General features: G+C 43.6%; 1 protein-coding gene across 3 annotated transcripts in view; it reads left to right on the forward strand.

Annotated features, from left to right (window-relative positions):
• The window catches only part of TET3 (tet methylcytosine dioxygenase 3), a 118,978-nt gene that overhangs the window by 57,604 nt on the left and 39,534 nt on the right, over positions 1-21,840 (forward strand). For all 3 annotated transcript variants that reach the window (XM_017508691.2, XM_037731433.1, XM_017508692.2), the window contains one exon: positions 2,124-4,257. In XM_017508691.2, the coding sequence (XP_017364180.1) occupies positions 2,124-4,257 (2,134 nt within the window). The remainder of the gene's footprint in view (positions 1-2,123; positions 4,258-21,840) is intronic.

Below are 21,840 nucleotides of genomic sequence, written 5' to 3' on the forward strand. Positions count from 1 at the left end.
AAAAAAAAAAAAAAAAGAAAGTATTGTAAGTCAAAAATGGGCATTTTAGCCAAGCGCATTCCTGTAATCCCAGCACTTTGGGAGGCTGAGATGGGCAGGTAACCTAAGGTCAGGAGTTTCAGACCAGCCTGGCTAATTCAGTGAAACCCCATCTCTACAAAAATACAAAAATTAGCTGGGCGTGGTGGCAGGCGCCTGTAATCTCAGCTACTTGGGAGGCCGAGGCAGGAGAATTGCTGGAACCTGGGAGACGGAAGTTGCAGTGGCTGAGATTGCGCCACTGCACTCCAGCCTAGGTGGCAGAGCCAGACGCCATCTCAAAAAACGAACAAACAAACAAAATGGGCATTTTATAGACATGATGAGATTTTAAAACACAGCACAATATGTGTTAAAACACGGAACACTGTGGAGCCTCAGTTGTTTACCTTGGTGATTGCGTGGTTAACCCAGGGCTGTGGCTTGCTGCCACTGCCCAGCGTCGCGAAAGTATCACTAGCCTCAGAAAAGATTAAAATTCAAAGTATGGTTTCTATTGAATGCATGTCACAAAGTCAGAATCTTAAGTGGAACCATCGTAAGTTGGGGACTGTCTGTACTGTCCCTTTACTTCTAAATACTTCAGTATGTGTATCTTGAGAACAAGGGCACTCTCTTATGTAACTCATTGTCTAATGATCCAAGTCAAGATTAGGAATGACAGAATATTATCTTACCCACGTCCATATTCACATTTCATGAGTTGTCCCAAGTAAAAATAGTGCTGTTTTTCCCCAGTCTAAGGTCTAACCCATGAACACACATTTAGCTGTTCTTTTTGGTCTGTGTAAGCTAGAAGAGATTGTTTTTCTTGACTTTGAACTTTTTTGAAGAGAACAACCCAGGTACTTTCTAGAATACCCTTTAATTTGGGTTTATGTGATGTTTCCTCATGATTAGATTCAGGTTATACATTTTGGCAGGAGTTCTGTGTGAGTAGTATTAAGTTATTTGCAATGTCTTACATCAAGAGGCATATGGTGTTGGTTTGTCTTAGTACTGGTGGTGATAACTGTCATTTGGGTTAAGGTGATGTCTACCAGATCTCTCCACTACAGTTACTATTGTACTCATGTAATTTTCGAGGAGATGCATTAAGACCATGCATACATCCTGTACCTTATCAAGCTTTCACCTGCTTCCACTGGTGACTTTCTAAATCCCTCAATTCTTCTGTAATTTCTCTTAGCATTCTATAGTAAGGGAGAGCTTTCCTCTCCTCAGGGATGGGTCTGCAAACTCAGTTTCCCGTCTTTGTATTCACTTTGAACTTGCTGGGCTGGGCCCTCCTGGCCGTTTTCCTCTCATCTTCCTCCTTTGGTGTGCTTTTGTGGGTATGAGGTATGTAGTGGTCATTCCTGGGCTCAGGAAGAGGCTTGGATCCTTCTCTAAGCAGCAACTTGCTTGTCTTTGGCATGACTGACCCGGCATGGGGCTAAATGCATGCTGTGTCAGATCATCAGTGTTTCCCTCAGGCCTGGGGCTGCGTGTGGGAATGTGGTCTGTTGCCAGCTTTCCGTGCTCAGCCTGGGCTTAAGTGAGGACAGTTTTAGGGGAAGAAAAGAACTATGGGTTCCCACTAGGAAGCCATGGCTGACCCTGGCCTAGGCTGAATTTGTTAATCAAAGTTCTTCTTTCCCTACCCGGACGAACCCACACTTCATTCTTAGAGCACATGTGTACACACAGGCTTGGTTGGATTTCTTTTCATCTTGACAAAAAACAAAGTCCAGTGTGACTTTAATCATTGTGAATTAAGGATCTTTTTGTGTGTCCCTGGTTTTAGGAGAGCCTGATTCGTGTGATTGATCTGAGGCTCTGAAAGTTTCTGAGCAACACTAAGAATGTCACATTAGGATCTTCTCTTTAAAAGTATCTTAAAGATCTTTTTATTTCTGCTGGTGGAGCTCGCTAGGGAACCAGAGACATGGGAAGATGAACTGGAGGCTGAAGAAGTACCAGAGAGAGGATTTGTGAGAAAAGTTGGGGGTCAGATGTGATTCCTGAGTGGTATGAAGCAGGGAAATGCTTTTCAAATAGTGTGGTTCATTTTTTTCCTTTTTCCCCCCTCTCTCTCTCTTTAGACAGGCTCAGAGCTCAGCCCAGTTGATGGACCTGTTCCAGGTCAGATGGACTCAGGGCCAGTGTACCATGGGGACTCACGGCAGCTAAGCGCCTCAGGGGTGCCGGTCAATGGTGCTAGAGAACCCGCTGGACCCAGTCTACTGGGGACTGGGGGTCCTTGGCGGGTAGACCAAAAGCCCGACTGGGAGGCTGCCCCAGGCCCAGCTCATACTGCTCGCCTGGAAGATGCCCACGATCTGGTGGCCTTTTCGGCTGTGGCCGAAGCTGTATCCTCTTATGGGGTCCTTAGCACCCGGCTCTATGAAACCTTCAACCGTGAGATGAGTCGTGAGGCTGGGAACAACAGCAGGGGACCCCGGCCAGGGCCCGAGGGCTGCTCTGCTGGCAGCGAAGACCTTGACACATTGCAGACGGCCCTGGCCCTCGCGCGGCATGGCATGAAACCACCCAACTGCAACTGCGATGGCCCAGAATGCCCTGACTACCTCGAGTGGCTGGAGGGGAAGATCAAGTCTGTGGTCATGGAAGGAGGGGAGGAGCGGCCCAGGCTCCCAGGGCCTCTGCCTCCTGGTGAGGCCAGCCTCCCAGCACCAAGCACCAGGCCACTCCTCAGCTCTGAGGTGCCCCAGATCTCTCCCCCAGAGGGCCTACCCCTGTCCCAGAGTGCCCTGAGCATCGCCAAGGAAAAAAACATCAGCTTGCAGACCGCCATTGCCATCGAGGCCCTCACACAGCTCTCCTCCGCCCTCCCGCAGCCTTCTCATTCCACCCCCCAGTCTTCCTGCCCCCTTCCTGAGGCCTTGTCACCTCCTGCCCCTTTCAGATCTCCCCAGTCTTACCTCCGGACTCCCTCGTGGCCTGTGGTTCCCCCTGAAGAGCACTCATCTTTTGCTCCTGATAGCTCTGCCTTCCCTCCGGCAACTCCTAGAACTGAGTTCCCTGAAGCCTGGGGCACCGACACCCCTACAGCAACACCCCGGAACTCCTGGCCCATGCCTCGCCCAAGCCCCGACCCCATGGCTGAACTGGAGCAGTTGTTAGGCAGTGCCAGTGATTACATCCAGTCAGTATTCAAGCGGCCTGAGGCCCTGCCTACCAAGCCCAAGGTCAAGGTGGAGGCACCCTCTTCCTCCCCAGCCCCGGCCCCATCCCCCGTACTTCAGAGGGAGGCTCCCATGCCATCCTTGGAGCCCGACACCCATCAGAAGGCCCAGACCGCCCTGCAGCAGCACCTCCACCACAAGCGTAGCCTCTTCCTAGAACAGGCACTTGACACCTCCTTCCCTGCTCCTTCGGAGCCTTCTGCTCCTGGCTGGTGGCCCCCACCAAGCTCACCTGCCCCACGGCTTCCAGACAGACCACCCAAGGAGAAGAAGAAGAAGCTCCCAACACCAGCTGGAGGTCCCTTGGGAACGGAGAAAGCTGCCCCTGGGATCAAGCCTAGTGTCCGAAAGCCCATTCAGATCAAGAAATCCAGGCCCCGGGAAGCACAGCCCCTCTTCCCACCTGTCCGGCAGATTGTCCTAGAAGGGCTCAGGTCCCCGGCCTCCGAGGAAGCACAGGCTCATCCACTGGCCCCTCTGCCTGCCTCACAGGGCTCTGCTGTGCCCCTGCCCCCAGAACCTTCTCTTGCGCTATTTGCACCTAGTCCCTCCAGGGACAGCCTGCTGCCCCCTACTCAGGAAATGAGGTCCCCCAGCCCCATGACAACCTTGCAGCCAGGCTCCACCGGCCCTCTTCCCCCTGCCGATGACAAGCTGGAAGAGCTTATCCGGCAGTTTGAGGCTGAATTTGGAGATAGCTTTGGGCTTCCCGGCCCCCCTTCTGTGCCCATTCAGGACCCTGAGAACCAGCAAACATGTCTCCCAGCCCCTGAGAGCCCTTTTGCCACCCGTTCCCCCAAGCAAATCAAGATTGAGTCTTCAGGGGCTGTGACTGTGCTCTCAACCACCTGCTTCCATTCAGAAGAGGGAGGCCAGGAGGCCACACCCACCAAGGCTGAGAACCCACTCACACCTACCCTCAGTGGCTTCTTGGAGTCACCTCTTAAGTACCTGGACACACCCACCAAGAGTCTGCTGGACACACCTGCCAAGAGAGCCCAGGCCGAGTTCCCTACCTGCGATTGCGTCGGTAAGTCCGCCTGGGTATCAGGGAAGGGCAGAGAAAGGGCTGTGGCCTGGTGAGCTACGTTTTCTAGGCTCTTTCATTTGCCAAACATTTATTTTGTGCCAACTGCCACACTGAGTTCTGGGAACACAGAAATGAGCTCATAGCCTCGTGGAAAAGACATTGAAAGAAACCAATGTGATACGTTGGGATATGCCACGTTGGTAGAGGTTGGCATAGGCTGCTTTGATACACAAATGGAGGCGAAGGCATAATAGAGGCCTTCCTGTAGGAGGTAGTGTTTGTGCTGAGCCCTGCAGAGCCATCAGATGGAAGGACACATTCTAAGAAGAGGGACAGCTTGGGCAACAGCTTAGTGGCTATGAGGGAGTAGGACTTACTTGGTCTCTTCTTGGTCATGCAGGAGCAAAAGGGGTTGGGTATATGTGGATGAACAAAAGGTGGCTTGGTGGGTGGGGAGAATGGTCGGGGGCCAGACTGTATAGGGCCCAGGGAGCCAAGGTGGAGTGTTTGACTTGACCCCACAGGTAGTAGTGAGCTCCTGAGGATTTTAAAGCAAGGAATGCCCTGTCACCTCGTGCTTTTGAAAGACTTCTGGCTTATGGTGGGGAGGAAAGCTTTGAGGGGTTGAGGAGGCATAGCTGTTAAGAAAGCTGTTGTCATGAGCCAGGCAAGAAATGACAAGGGCCTGGCATGAAACAGCCGGTGGCAGAGGGAGGGGTTGGAAGGTCTCCGGAGGAAGTCTTGTGGGAGGAGGGGATGAGACACTGCAGGCCTCTGCCTGGGATGGTGGTGTTCACTGAGAACATGGATTGGGAGGACAGGAAGTGAGTTTCCTTTGGACGAGCTGCATCTGAAGGGGCCAGGAGACCAGGTCAGGGTCTGAGTTACACGTTTGGATGTAGTTAGCATGCAAGTCATGGTTGAGGCTGTGCTATGTGTAAGAGAGCACTAAGGAGTTGAGTCAACTTCAGAGTCTTGCCTTCTGGAATGAGAGAAGGGTGCAGGCCGCTGAGGAACACTCCCTTCTAAGTGTGCTATCTCTGGGAGGCCCCTGAGGCAGTGGTAAGCTCCAGGTCCCTCCACTTGGTTCCCACGCTCTGTTTATGGAGTGTTCTGTAAAAGATATGTATGTTTCAGATGTTGACAGAAAACACGGTGATGCTGGCGATGAGCATATTGAATTCTTGTCTTTTTATGATACACAGATGGGCCTTGGGAAAAGGCCTTCTTCCCTACTTGTGAAAATATGTAAATATCAAGTAAGTCATGGACTTGTTGGGATGTTGTCTCCCGGTCAGTGAGGAGGAGCTTGGCTGTTCTGCCTGCTACAGCCACCCCCCGACTCCTGGGGTATGAGGCAGAGGGGTGGATGACAAGGAGTCATGTGCAGAAGAAGGAAAAGCTGGCCCCAGGGTTCATACCTGGTGGTGAACTGATATGCTGTCAGGCACTCACAGACATGCCCTGAGATTGTAGTTCCCACTGGCCCTATCCATTCTTAGATATGACTAATAATGACATGACTTCTAGGGCCCTCTTATTTAGCAGCATACAGGGGAAACTTACTCTGATCATGGGGTCCGCCTACCCTTTTCTCCGTGTGTGTATGTGTCTGTCCCATCCGCCTGTGTTTAGCACCTCGTTTCTCCTTCTACAATGTGGGAAATTTTCTTGCCTAGTGTTTTAAGACATAGTTGATCCTTAGTAAATATTTTAATTGTTGAATTTAATTATATCGTGTGGTCAAACTAGTTTTTAAATTTGCATCCCAACTCCATCACTTACTAGCCGGGAGTGCTTGTGCATTTTACATAACCCATCAGGGATTCTGCTTCCTCATATGTACAATGAAAATGATAATAGTACCTACCTCACGGCGGCTGTTGTAAGGATGAAATTAGTTACTGTGTGTAAAGCACTTAGAGCTGTGTTGGCACAAGAGTGTCAGCTGTTATCAAGCCTATCAAGTTCAATAAGGCAAGAAAAGTAAAACCGTACCTTAGTAAAGGAAAAAAAAAGTTGACTGTTCATCATTTATTAATTACCTAGCCATGTATAACTACCAGCAAGGATAAAATTAAGAGAAATGGTTCATCGCTGAAGGACTTTGTGGTTTACTTTGTTTTTTGTTTGTTTGTTTGTTTTTTGTTTTTTTTTTAAGACAAAGTCTCACTCTGTTGCCCGGGTTGGAATGCAGTGGCACAATCTCTGCTCGCTGCAGCCTCTACTTCTTGGGCTCAAGCGGTCTTCCCACCTCAGTCTCCTGAGTAGCTGGAATTACAGGCGCATACCACCATACTTGGCTGATTTAAAAATATTTTTTGTAGAGACAAAGTCTCACTGTGTTGCCCAGGCTTGTCTCAAACTCCTGGGCTCAAACGATCCTCTCTTCTCAGCCTCGCCAAGTGCTGGGATTATAGTCATGAACCACTGTGCCCAGCCTGTGGTTTACTTAAGAAACAAACAAAAAAATAGACAATAAAGTATTTAGTTACCCACTCAACCAGTGTGTGCCGAGTGCCTTTTACCTCCAAGGCCCATGCTGTTGTATGGAAGTGGCAAAACTGTAGGAGTGCACTGTAGCTCTAGGCTGGGTTGTCATCATGAGAGGTCATGTTTGATCTAGGAAACTTGTTTAGAGCTGGGTTTTGAAAACTGTAGTGAACACAGATGGGGAGAGGCGAAAAGGCTCTTCAGACCGAGGAGTACATAAGCACAGTCTTGGGGCAGAAAGAGCAAGCTTGCAGGATGGGGCAGAAGGAGCAAGCCTGTCAAGACTGCAAGGGTGACCTGAAACCTCTGTTCTCCTGCATTCCTTGGACCTGAGGAGCCCTCACTAGAGAGGATACGTCTTCGCTTGAAGGCAGTAAGCAAAAGTACAAGCATCTGTCAGCATCAGAGAAACCAGACCTCCAGAAACTGGGAGGTAACAACACTTTGTGTTGTTAAATTAGAGGAAAATACTTAGGTGAAAACAGCAGAAACAAATTATAAACGATCTTCTCAGTTATGTTTTAAAAAACGGAAAAAAGACTAGGAGAAAATATATCAACAGTAGATTGTCTCTATGGTCAGAGTATGGATGATATTTCCCTTATGTGTTTTCTGCATTTTCTACAATGAAATTTGTATTTTATAACCAAGAAATATATGTGAAAGTGTATGCTAACAGGAGCATGGAAGGTGGATTGGCAGAGAGTGATAACTGTGTGTCAGGAGACCCGCTAGGAAGCTGTTGAGAGTAATAGTACTTACAAAGCACCTGCTCTGGTCTAGGCACCCTGCCAAGTACTTTATAGTCACCACCTCCCTTAATCCTCATAGCAGCTATATGAGGTAAGTACTGTCAGTGGCTCCATTTTAGTCATGAGGAAACAGAAGTTGGATTAAGTAATTTACCAAGACCATACAAACTAGTGAAAGTGAGATTAGAACCTGGGCATTTAGACTCTTAACCACCATACCATATTGTGATCCAAATTGGTCAGTTGAGAAACAAGTCCTCACTAAAACAATAGTAGAATGAAGAGGGCCAACGAAGAGATTTGCCCTGAAACAGTTTCTGGAAGGCCTGAGGTTTGTGTTAGGAAAACCCATTCTGTTTTCCAGAATTGTCTAGCCAGATGCTTCTCACTCTGTCTCCCAGGCTGGGATGGAGTGGTGCCATCTCGGCTCTCTGCAACCTCTGCCTCCTGGGTTCAAGCAATTCTCATGTCTCAGCCTCCCTAGTAGCTTGGATTACAGGCACGCGCCACCTGGCCTGGCTAACTTTTTGTATTTTAGTAGACACGGGGTTTCACCATGATGCCCAGGCTGGTCTCAAGCTCCTGAGTTCAGGCAATCTTCCTGCCTCAGCCTCCCAAAGTGGTAGGATTACAGGCATGAGCCACTGCGCCTGAACAGGCACTTCTTCGTTTGGTATGGTAGAATTTGTCTTTGTATTCAGGCTCAGAACAAGGCTTAGAAATCAAAGTACTCACTCTAGGATTACAGTGGGACAATCCCATATTCCAGAAACTTATCTGCTCACCAGTAATAGGTAGACAGTTGCAGGTTAATATAAGGAAGAATTCTCCACAGATGTAGAAGTAAAATATGGAGACTCCATGAAGTCGCCCAGTAACTGATAACAGAATATGGGGACAACTTCATAAAAGCATACAAGTTCTTAGAGCAAAACAAACCAACCAACTTCTCAAGTTATTTGGTAATTTTGCCAAATAAGCAATTTAGCCAATATGGGCATCACCACATAACCAAAGTCCCCAACCACCTTATATAAAAATGATGGGTTTCTGAAGGTCTGGATAGGACTCATATGTATTTTTTTTGTCTGAATCTTGAAGTACTAGAATTAAAGGCACCCCTTAAAGCTTCAAAGAAGTAAATTTATAAGCTATGAAAGGAAATGCCATTCTCTTAAAAGGTAGTATGATGTTTATAGGTTAGAGAATATTTAACACAAGTTGAATTTCTATATTGAATTATTGCAGGTGACTTACAGTTGTGGATATATTTCTAATATTTAAAAATACACATTGGAGATTCCTTCCCCCTGCCCCCAACCTCCTATAACACCATTGTCAGAAGCAGGACAAGGAGCTATAGAGACTGTTGTTCTCTATGCCTTTGTGTATTTTGTCTATTTTCAGTGACAGGGAAATTCCCAAGAGGAGCCAGTTTAGGACAGAGAATGAATCCAAATGACTTTTTAGTGGGCAATGCATCCTTTGAGATCCTCTAGTCCCTGTCTTAGAGATGAGGAAGCAGTCTGTGTTAGTTTGTAAGTGTTGTCCTCATGTCTCCAAGGAGCAGCTAACAGGAAGCTGCAGAGACTAAACCACAGCAAAAGCAGTAGGTTAGGAGGTATAGATTTTAGTGGTAGCCTTCATAGAAATATGTTGTATTTTTAACCCGTTGATTGTTATTGTTCGCTCTGAAGAAGTGGCCACGGGGAAAATATCTCCTTTGCCTGGAGCATGGTGAAAGTCTGGGTGAGGGAGAGAGGTATTGTCCAGTGAATGTGGCCAATGGCATGTCCATCAGGGAACTTCAGATGGGACACAGTCCTGAATGGAGGACACAAAGTTATTTCTTTACAATCATGTAAAGTCTATTTTCTACAGTTTTTGTTTTTATGAGAATTTATCACATAAATTCCCTGCCCCACTGACTTCGTTTTGAGATGAAGAGAAACTTCATTTCTTTTAAATATTTTTTGAGACAATGACTATTTAGACACCATATAAAGGATGGGGAATCTGAAGGTGAGTAGGAGGGTGTCAGAACTTCCTGCAGGAGATGATGTCTTACTGAGTTTTAATGGATAAATAGAAGTTTAATAGAGGAACAGGGAGAAGGGACCTGAAGTTTATGCAGATGAAAGGCATGTGGAAAGCCACATGAAGATGTGGAAGATGAGAGAACGTGGGGAAATACAGGTCATTCTGGTGTGACGGGTGTGGAGGATAAAAGATTGGGAGTGGCTAGAGAGGAGAGTTTCAGGGGAAGAAGGGATGATACCAAAGCCAGAGAAACCAGTTTGCAGGCTCAGATATAGTTCGGGCAAGAAATAATGGGCGTCTGAACTACAAGAGTGACCTTGAGTAGGAAGGAGGGGGGAGAGGGGAGATTAAGAGAAGAATTAATTGTTCCAGTGACTGGTTAGATGTGGAAGTAAGGGAGGAGGAGCGGTCACAGGTGACTCCTGAGGTTCCAGGCTGGGCGACCGGGTTGATGGTGCTGCCTTTCACCAAGATTAGAAATACTGGGAGGGCAGCAAGTCTGGGTACCTGGCCTTTGAGATGTCTGTGGGATCTGGCAGTGTCTGTCTGGTCGGGTCTGTGAACTGGTGGTTCTTTGGCAGACTGATGGTACTTGAAATGTTCAGTCCTAATCATTTGACCAGGCTGACTGTATAGATTAAAAAGAAGCCTGAGGCCAGGAGCAGTGGCTTCTGCCTGTAATCCCCGCACTTTGGGAGGCCAAGGTGGGAGATCGAGACCAGCCTGGCTAACACAGTGAAACCCTGTCTCTACTAAAAATACAAAAAATTAGCCTGGCATGGTAGCATGCACCTGTAGTCCCAGCTATTCGGGAGGCTGAGGCAGGAGAATCACTTGAACCTGGGAGGCGGAGGTTGCAGTGAGCCGAGACCATACCACTGCACTCCAGTCTGGGCAACAGAGCGAGATTCCATCTCAAAAAAAAAAAAAAAAAGAAGCCCAAGAATGGAGGATACCACCATCTAGGGGAGAGGAGCTCAAACAGGAGGCTTCGAAAAAAGCGTGGAAAAGATGTAGGAAGAAATTGAGGAGAGGGTAGGTTAAAGAATCAGTGGATAGTTTCAAGGTTGGGAGGGCTAACAGCATCAGAAAAGAAGGGTCAGGATTTAATGCCGGGTTCCTTCTTGCCCTACATTTTTGTTCTGTGTGCACCAGTCTTTGCAATTAAATCCCAGGTTCCTTAAGAAAAGGGATTACTTTTTTTTTTTTTTTTTTTTGAGACAGAATCTTTCTCTGTAACCCAGGCTGGAGTGCAGTGGCATGCTCATAGCTCATTGCAGCCTTGACCTCCTAGGCTTGAGCGATCCTCTTGCCTCAGCCTCCCAAGTAGCCAGGACTACAGGCATGCACCACTATGCCTGGCTAATTTTTTAAATTTTTTGTAGAGGAGGTAAGGTCTTGCCATGTTGCCCAGGCTAATCTTGAACTCCTGGGCTCAAGCAAACCACCTATCTTGGCCTCTCACAGTGCTGGGATTACAGAAGTGAGCCAACGTGCCTGGCCACCTGTTGTATTTATTTTATAAAGCATCTAGACTGGTGCTAATCACATGGCAAGTACCTTCGTATTTTTTTGTCTACTGATCAGCCCTATTCTACCTCTATATTTATATTCTGTGAAGGTGTCAAATGGGCTTAGGAATGACCTCCTTACCTTTCATCTTTGTTGTCGTGAATGTGCCCATTATTATAAATGCACAGCATGCTGTACATGGTTTCACAGGCAGCTGACCTGAGACTTTAGTGTTAAAAAATTTATCTAGCCCACCTGATCCAGAGTAGGGCCTAACATTCTACTTGCCCATGGCTGTGGATTTGTGACTGTCAGGAGGCATTATGCTAGCAGTCATCGACTGTCATTAAAGTGGAATCTAATTAGCTATATAATCTTAAGCTCTTCAGCTTTAAGTCCACTAAAATTATATCAGGAAACTGAGTTCTGTGGTTTGAATGTTTTTGTTTCCTCAAACTCATGTTGAAACTTAATCCCCAAAAGGCAGTATTGAGGGGAGTGGCCTTTAAGAGGTGATTGGGTGATGCAGGCTCTACCCTCATGAATGGATTAATTCATTCATGGATTAATGGGTTAATGGATTAACAGGTTAGCTTGGGAGTGGGACTGGTGGCTCATTCAGAAGGGGAAGAGAGATGTGAGCTAGCACACGCAGCCCCTCACTGTGTGCCCTGCACCACCTGAGACTCTGCAAAGTCCCTGTCAACATGAAGGCCCTCACCAGATGTGGCCCCTTGACTTTGGACTTCTCAGACTCCAGGACTGTAAGAGATAGATTCCTTTCCTTTATAAATTACCCAGTTTCAGGTATTCCATTATAAACAATAGAAAATAGACTAAGAAACTGAGGCAGTTGTATAGGATTGTTTGGAAAGAGAAGATAGGTACACATGGAACCTTTGTGTGAACTTGACACCTGTACATTAATTGTATACTGTCTCTCTGTACCAGTGTTATAAAAAAGAAATGCCTCAGCTGTGCTCCGTGTATATTCCTGGCCATTGGTTCCCCACTGGAAAAGTGTGGATGCCTTAGTCTGTGTGTAGAGTGTGGAAAGGTGGAAGGTTCTTTTAGAAATTAAGCATCTCTCTTTCTGTTAGGTAGTAGTAAGTGGTTTCTTGTGTTAAGTGTCATTGCTGATAGCAGAAAGGATATATTCATTCTCTCCCCAGCCTAGAGCAGAAATGGAACAGAACATATTTTTCTATTTTAATGAGTATAGAATTAAGTGCACAGGGTTAAGAAAAACACCTGAAGCCATATAACCAGCATTTTCTCAAAAATTGGATTTTGCTCTCCTGAGCTCTCCCTCAAAGCTTTCTACCACGTATTTTAGAACGAAAGAAAGAAAGAAAAAAAAAAACACTTCTCTCAGTGATCAAAACAAGACATAAAATAGATTTTTCCTTAAGAGGAGTTGAGCCATTTCCCAGTGATGCCACTTTACCTTTATGGAGAAGGAAGAAATATTACCCTGAGGACTACAAGGAAAAATGGTGACTTAACAGCAAGATGGTAAAATACTCCTTTCCTGAAACCTGATGAAGGAACCAAAAGCAATAAAAATAAAGGAGACGGTTTCATCAACTGAAATTTGGGAATAGCCCCAATCTTCAACCACAAATTCCAATGGCTGTCTGTCACTTTGAGATCAAAGTGAATTAAAATAAAGGATGACACACTGGGTACACAACTCCCAGTGTTGGGAAGAGTAACAGAGGGACCCCACAACTTGGAAAAACGGACTAGAAGATGGGAGACCACTGTCTAGAAGCTTGCTCTCCGGAAAGGAGGGAATGCAGGCAGAGCATGTTCCCCATTTGTTCTGAAGGGGATAAGGTCTGGGCTGAGGATGATGGGCTAGAGAGATAAGAAATTACATCCTAAGAGCTGGCTTTATAGCTGAGGGCCAACAGTACCAAAAGGGCTATTGTGCAAAGAAAAAATATTTGCTGAACCACCAAACAAAAATCCTGCCAACTGTAGGGCTTTATTTTAACTTGACATCTTATCAGAGTGACCAGCTCAGTCCCTTTCGAGGGAATGAACCAAAATCCTAGAGTGTCTTTCCCCATCAGGACAGAGTACAACCCAACCCTCAACATACACATAAAAATGTATAGGCATTGGCTCCAACAGAGTGCTTGGAGATGAAATTTCCCATTCGCAGCTGTCCACAGCCAGCCCAGTTCTCCTATCCCCTCTCAGACTGCTGAACTTTCAAACTAGTGATTGAAACCTCTGCAGCATCCAGTTATCTAGCTGAATTTTTAAGGGAAGAATTTGAGCAGTGTCCAGGTAAATATGAGTAAAGAAATGCATACAAGGTGGAGAAAAGAAAAAGAAGAAAAAATAGAAAAAGGAGTAAGGGAATTTTGCCCACTCTATTTTTGGGCAAATGAGTGGCTTTCAATGGGAGGCTTACTGTTCCTCTCCCCCAGGGGACGTTTGGCAATATCTGAGCACTTTTTTGGTGGTCACAAGTGATGTCTAGAAGCTAGGAATGCTGCTAAGCCTCTTATAACACATGGAATAACCCCTACAATAAAGAACCAAGTGATCCAAAATACCAGTTCTGCCAAGGGAAGAGACTAGAGATCAACTTCTCTTGTCAGAATATTGATTAGCAAACAATGCCAACATGGTAACCAAATTCTGTAGGAAAGGTGGAGTGATTCGTATAACATTTAATATGAAAATTTATAATGCTTTGTACATTTTCATTAGTGTTAACAAGCTTCGTTGCAAACAAATACTTAAGCTTAAAAAAAAGAAAAATGAGAAAATACAGGGTTTAAACCACTGACTTATATCTTCAAGGAAGTTGAAGAAAACATTCACTATGAAATAAAAAATGAAAGATGAGGTGCTAAGTTATAAAGAAGTCGTAAGAGTTATGGATTAAATTCCAGAAGAACCGTGCCATTACAAAGCACTTAAAAGTGCCTTGAGAAGCTACAAAAGGCAGAATCGGAGTTAACAGAAAAAGCAGATCTGTGAGGAAGAGGCATGGTCTTGAAAGATCACCCTAAAACAGGGGAAAATGTAGAAATGAATAGTATCACTGTGATTACAGTGAGGGAGGTAGAAGACAGGTACAGTAGGGACCCCACACACACATTCATTCTGGTGGGAATCTTGAGAACACTCAGTGTTCCTGGCGAAGAGTGTGGAGCAAACTGAACAAACGTGAGAGTCAAAGGTAGAATAAAAAACATTTCTGAGGTGAAAAAGTGTTATGATAAGAAGTTATCATGTCCCAGTAAAAAATGAGGAAAAATAGACGAATAACAATGCTGACTAACTTACTGAATTTTAAGGGTGAAGAATCACCTACAAATTAAAAAAAAAAAAAAAAAAAGTTGGTCACATAAATATTAGGTTTTTGTAAACAAGTGGTTTTGGTTTTTGCATTAAAAAAAACATTTTGTATTAAAATACACCTACAGGAAAGTATGTAAATCACAAGCACACAGCTCAGTACAGTTTTATAAAAGACACACATTCATGTAAACAGCAGAACAGAATTTTACCAGCATCTTAGAAGCCTCTGAAGTCCACCCCTCCAGGCGCGTGCCACCCAGCCCACTAAAGCATAGGCTGGCAGCCTGCAGACCAAACTTGGCCCATTTTCATGAATAAAAGTGGTTTTTATGTTTTTAAATGGTTGGAAAAAAAAAGTCAATCAAAGAATAAAATTTCGTGACTCATGAAAATTATATGAAATCCAAATATCAGAGTCTGTAAAGTTTTAGGAAAACATGGTCATGCTCATTTGTTGATCTGTGTAGCCACTTTTGCACTACAACAGCAGAGTTGAGTAGTTGCCCCTGAGATTGTAGAGCCTAAGATGTTTACTGTTGGTGCTTAACAGAGTAAGTTTGCTGACCCCTGTCCTAAGGTAACTGTTCTATTCTAACATCTTGCCATAGTGATCACTTTTGCCTGTTCTTGAACTTTATGCAATGGAATCATGCATACATATGTATGTGCTCTTTCATATTCTGGCTTTTGCTCAATGTTGTGTTTGTGAGATTCATCTATACTATCCGTTTCTTATTTTTTTAATTTTTATTTTTTTTGAGACAGTGTCTCTCTCTGTTCCCCAGGCTGGAGCATAGTGGCACAATCTCGGCTTACTGCAACCTTCACCTTCCCAATTCAAGTGATTCTCCTGGCTCCACCATGCCTGGCTCACTTTCGTATTCTTTTAGTAGAGCCAGGGTTTTGCCATGTTGGCCAGGCTGGTCTTGAACTCCTGACCTCAGGTGATCCGCCCTCCTTGGCCTCCCAAAGTGCTGGGATTGCAGGTGTAGTCTGCACTGGGCCTATTTATTTATTTTTAGAGAGACAGGATGTCACTGTTGCCCAGGCTGGAGTACAGTGATGTGATCATAGCTCACTGCAACCGTGAACTCCTTGGCTTAAGCGATCCTCACACCTCTGAAGTAGCTGGGACTACAGCCACTGTGCCTGGCTAATTTTTAAATTATTTTTTAGAGACGGTGTCTCGCTGTGTTGCCCAGGTTAGTCTCCCACCTTGGCCTCCCAGAGTGCTGGGATTACAGGTGTGAGCCACTGTGCCTGGCCGTGTGTTATCTGTTTGTATATACATTTGTTATCTGCCCCTGTCATTCATTCTCATAGCTGTGCAGTATTCCATTTTTTGAATACACCACAATTTATCCAGTAGGTTGCTGATGGTCTTTTGGGTTGTTTCCAACTTGGGGTTATTATGAATCATGCTGATATTAAGACATTCTTATACTTGTCTCTTGGTGCATTTATGTAGACATGTATATACTTAGGTATTTACCTGGGACTGAAATTGTGTGTGTTCAGCTTTAGTAGGTACCGTTGGTCTTCCAAAGTGTTACAGTTTAAGCTCCCGCCAGCATTGCTCCACATTCACACCAGCAAATGGTGCCATCAGTCTTTGCCATTGTGGTAGACATATAATAGTATCTCATTGTGGTTTTAATTTGAATTTCCCTGATGCCTAATGAGGGTGAGCGGTTTTTCATATGCCCTCTTTTGTAGAGTTCCTGTTTAAGTCATTTCTGTTCAAGTTCCTGTTCAAGTCATTCAGGTTCCTGTTCAAGCCCATTTATCTGTTGTGTTTCTTTTTCTTATTGAGTGGTAAGCATTCTTTATTTTGGATATATGGGTCCTTTGTTAGATATATGCATTGCAGTTCTCATAGTAGAGTATTGAGATTAAAAAGTTTGATCCAAGTTTGACCCACTTAAGTCACCATCCATGTGTAAAGTCTTCATAAAAACATTTTCGAATATGCAAGAACTCGAATTTTCTAGAGATGAATCAAAATAATAATAGATGGGGAAGTTGTGGTATGGAGAAGCTGGCAATGAACACTAAATCTGTTCAAATGTAAAGTCTGACTGACAGTTATTTTTCTAAAACAAAAGATATTAAACTCTACTTAAAATATGTTAAACATGTTAACATGTAACAGAGGAAAATATATTCCTGAGGATACCGGTGAAAAGCAGAAGTCAAGGAAGAGGTGGGAGAAAGTATAGAGGTGCTAACTTTTATCTTTAGAAGTACTGTTAGCATTTCTAAAAACTTACTATAGATTTTCCAGATTACCAGGGATGGTGCTGGTGGGAAAAATAGAAAATACAAAATCTGCAGCAAAAGAAGACAAGGAAGCATTAAACATGGAAAACATAAAATGCCAGAAATACGTTATAACAATGAAAGTAAGTAGGGTAAGGTCACCTATTGAATTTAAGATGAATAGCATTAAACTGCACCAAGAAGGTTAGTAAACCTTGTTTCGCTGTGAGAAAAATAGAGAACCATATACTGAAAGGTCTGGTTGGTTAGGTTAAGGTGAAGCTTTTTTTTTTTTTTTTGAGACAGAGTGTCGCCCTGCCACCCAGGCTGGAGTACAGTGGCATGATGGCTCACTGCAACCTCCGTCTCCTGGGTTCAAGTGATTCTCCTGCCTCAGCCTCCCGAGTAGCTGGGATTACATGCGTGTACCACTATGCCCAGCTGATTTTTGTATTTTTAATAGAGATGGAGTTTCATCATGTTGACCAGGCTGGTCTTAAACTCCTGACCTTAAGTGATCCATCCACCTTAGCTTCTCAGAGTGTTGGGATTACAGGCCTGAGCTACGACACCTGGCCTGAACATTTTTTTTTTTAAATGGAATATGCCAGGCTTTTCTTATAAAATTGCATTCAGAAGTCTGATTGGCCCACTGTTGGTAAAGCTGAGATTAAGGTGATAAGAGCAAGAACCAGGTCTTGCCATTGTAAGGTTATGTTTTCCCCTTTGTGTCCAGCAAGTAATTCGTCAGGCAGTACTTCACCACCATGTGATTATCCAGTTCTCCATCAATCTTGAGTCATTTCATGTCTACTGATGATCCTTATGTAAGCTAATTTTTCATTAGGGATTGCAAACTGATTATATTCTAATTCTATCCATCCGACCTGAAAGATATGCTCAGTGAAATAGTTCAGTCACAGAAGGACAAATGCTGCGTGATTCCACTTATGTGAGTTTTTGTAAAATAGACTTAATAGAAATAGAAAATAGAAAGTGATTGCTAAGGGATGGGGGAGGGGAAATGAGTTGTTTAGTGGGTATAAAGTTACAGTTATGCAAGATGAGTAAGTTCGAGAGTTCTGCTGTACAACATAGTAACCATATGGTATTGTGCACTTTAAGAGGGCAGATTTGGCCCTACGCAATACCTCCTTCTGTAATCCCAGCCCTTTGGGAGGCCAAAGTGGGAGGATCACTCGAACCCAGGAGTTTGAGACCAGCCTGGGCAACAAAGTCCATCTCTACAGACAAAAAAATAGGTAAGTAAAATAGATTCTAAAAGAAGGGTAGATCTTAAGAGTTCTTACCAAAAAAAGTGCTGTTCTTCATTTCATTACTAAGTAAGAAAGCCAGGGTAAATGCAAAATTTTCCCCTTAGTTACCAATTGTCAGAATATAAGAGTTAGCTTAAGGCAGGGCCTGGTGGCTCACGCCTGTAATCCCAGCACTTTGGGAGGCTGAGGCAGGTGGATCACCTGAGGTCAGGAGTTCATGACTAGCCTGGCCGACATAGTGAAACCCCGTCTCTACTAAAAATACAAAAATTAGCCATACATGTTAGCGGGTGCCTGTAATCCCAGCTACTCAGGTGCCTGAGGCAGGAGAATTGCTGGGACCCAGGAGTTGGAGGTTGCAGTGAACCAAGATCATGCCACTGCACTCCAACTTGGGCAACAGAGTGACACTTCATCTAAAAAAAAAAAAAAAAAAAGGAAAAAAAAAAAAAAAAAAAAAAAAAAAAAGTTGGCTTAATATCACATTTCATCTGTTGGAAGAAGTGTGAGTATATGTGTGTATATACTTCTTTAAAAACATCTCGAACCTCTCTGAAGTCTGGATATACCTTATAATCAATGGTGTTTTATACTAGTTGTTGGCCAGGCAGCCATTATGGCATCCGCATATACATATGAATATGTCATAGCTTTTCATATTTTTATCTGGTTGAGTTATGAATATTGTTAGTAGTATTATGTATTAAGATTAAATACTGTTTAAATTGTCTTCAAAAAGAGTACAGTGTGATTCAGTATTGAAACAAAGTTATTGTGTGTACAAACATGGAAACTAAGCTTCTGAGCATTTTTATTTTTTATTTTTTTGAGACAAGGCTTTACTCTGTCTCCCAGACTGGAATGCAGTGGTGTGATCCCCACTCACTACAAACTCTGCTTCCCAGGCTCAGGTGATCCTCCCACCTCAGCCGCTTTGGTAGCTGGGACTACAGATGCACGTGCTACCACGCCTGCCTAATTTTTGCTTTTTTTTTTTTTTTTTTTTGGTAGAAGTGAGGTTTCACCATGTTGCCCAGGCTGGGCTCAAGCAATCTGCCCACCTCAGCCTCCCAAAGTGCTGGGATTACAGGCATGAGTCACTGTGCCTGGCCCAGATTTTTTTTCACTAAATATATTGAAACATTTTTTGGAGATTTGTAAAAGTTTGAAAAAACTGACAAGCAAAATGCATAGCCTAGAAATATTGAAAAAAAAATTCTTAATAAATGGTATGTTACAAATGCATAAAATATGTGTAGATACTAGTCTATATGTTAATCAGCTGTTATCAGTAAGACTTCCAGTCACAGTAGGCTATTAGTGAAGTTCCAGGGAAGTCAAAAGATAATATGCAGATTTTCAACCACGCTGGGTGTTGGTGCTCCTAACATCCTTGTTGTTCAAGAGTCAACTGTATTCTTGTAGAATATGCAACTCATTTACTGTATTTAGCTTGTATTTTTCTTTTTATGTATATATAGTGATAGATAGATCCATCCGAGCAAGTCTAAACGCTTTTTCAATGAGTATGAGATAAAAAGTGAAAGTGATATGTATATAGTATTGCCATGGTCTAAGTGACAGGGTTTATCTTTTAATGGTAACTAATAAAAATTGTGTATATTATAGCAGTTGAAATGAAAAATCAATAGTCATCTTCAAGGACAAAGGAGTGTTTGTCATTTTTTTGTCTTATCTCTTTTTTGAACACTGTTATGGACTCATTAATGTACATATGTAATGTGTTTTAGTTTTAGTCATTCTTTTTGCTCAGATTATCTGAAATTTGGCCAGTGGGATGCCCCTTCCGGCCAGTTCCTGTGGTCTTTGGACAGATCATTCCTTGATCCCTTCCTTGCTTTTTGTTCGACAAGAAATATTCAAGGCACATCATACTTTTCCTGCCTCAGACCTTGAATTAACCATTTATCCAAGGCCACCTGATTCCTTTTTTTTTTTTTTTGAGGTGGAGTCTCTCACTCTTGCCAGGTTAGAATGCAATGGCGCGATCTCAGCTCACTGTACCCTCCACCTCCCAGGTTCAAGCGATTCTCCTGCCTCAGCCTCCCGAGTAGCTAGGACTACAGGCACATGTCACCATGCTAGGCTAATTTTTTGTACTGTTAGTAGAGACGGGGTTTTACTGTGTTAGCCAGGATCGCTTTAATCGCCTGAGCTCGTGATCCTCCGGCCTCGGTCTCCCAAAGTGCTGGGATTACAGGCATGAGCCACTGTGCCCGGCCCACCTGGTTCCTTTTAAAGGATAATGGTATTTAGAAATCAAAACAAGAGAGCTATGGGTACTTACAGCTACTAGAATGCCATTGCTCTTATGTTCCTTGAGTGCATAGGACCAGAGTTCATAATGATGTTTATAATTCAGACTTAAAGTACAGAGGTTTTACTTTTTCTGATTTTTATACTTGTACCTCCTTTATCTTATACTTAATAAGATACTTAATATCTTAGTTCCTAGCTCAGGATCCTTTAAGTACCATATAGACCATTTATTCGCTATATAAAGTGATAAAGTGAAAACTGTATGAAAATGAGACATTTACATAACAATCAATGGGGTAGTGTACATATATGTTACACATATGCATGAACAGAAGATAATATATATATCTATATGTTTTCATATAACATATATGAGGACAATAATTAAATTTGTACATGTATACTAGTTTTATAACTTTGTTGCAAGTCAGCAACTTGGTTGTCAGATTTCTAAAGTATCTTCTCTTCTATACAGACATATACTCAGGGGAGGGAAACATAATTAAAAGAAATAATGCTTTCAGGAGACTCCTTGGGCTGCCCTGTAAACTGCTCAAAGTGGCTTTGGTTTTGTTTGGCACTTGGAGCTTTCTCTGCCCTTTGTGTTTTAGTGGCCTTCCCAGAGAAACCTGACCAGCCAGTTCTAGGTTGGCTTGGTTTTAGATCTTCGTATCTTCTTTTCCAGCTGTTGGGAAGGAGTTGCTAAGATTTAGTTTGTGCCTTCTCCTTGAAAACTTCCTTTCTCTGCCTTTAGCCATGTAAGTTTTGAGTTTTTGTGATTTAGGGCAGAAGGTGGTGACCAAAAGCTACATGATGTTTCTGTTCCCAGCATAAGACCCTGCAGTCAATTTGTTACTTTGAATTTTCTCCAGACGATAGAAACTGGAACAGAGCCCAGAAGTTCTGGCATATTCTTATGTTCTATTTTCTATATGCCATGTTGTCTTCTTAAACTTACAAAGAGCTTTCAGACCACTGCCTCCAGCACCCATATTCTCATATTCTCTTTCTCCCCTCCCCACTCCCCCCTGCTCCCACTTGGCCTTCCGCTCCCCCCACCTCTTTACATGCATCCTTCTATAATTCTATTTTATGGTTCAAAATAGTGCCCACTTGGAATGAGTCATTTCTAACTCTTTAGTTGAAAATATTCATGAAATGTTTAAGCACTGGTACCTTGCATCTCATCTAATATTTAACAGTTCTATTATGTAAATTCATTATTTTAACTACGTTAAGGCTCAAAGGTTTTGTAAATTGCCCACAGTCATGTAACTTGTTTGGCGGAGCCTGGACAACAGCTACCCATTGAGCTTGTGTTATTTGCCAAATACTGTGCTAATAAGCCTTTTGTGTATTTTACACATAGAAGCATGAGGATTTGAGAGGTAGGGAAGGTAATCTATTGTAGATGCCCAGGTTTTCCGTCTGCAAGATCTGTATTTGTTATTCTGTGCCACACTAACAATTACATAACAATTATATAATGTATATATATACATGCCTCGATAATTGACATTATATACAAGATGCTCTAGAAGTCCAGAGGGAAAACAGCCTGAGAAAGTCCAATAGGGCTTCACAGAAAAGGTGGCAAACTAGGCCCTTTCTTGAAGCTGGAGCTCCAAGGAAAGAAAAGCAAAAAA

The sequence above is a fragment of the Cebus imitator genome, unplaced genomic scaffold, assembly GCF_001604975.1.
Source record: "Cebus imitator isolate Cc_AM_T3 unplaced genomic scaffold, Cebus_imitator-1.0 Scaffold399, whole genome shotgun sequence".
Taxonomy (NCBI): Eukaryota; Metazoa; Chordata; class Mammalia; order Primates; family Cebidae; genus Cebus; species Cebus imitator.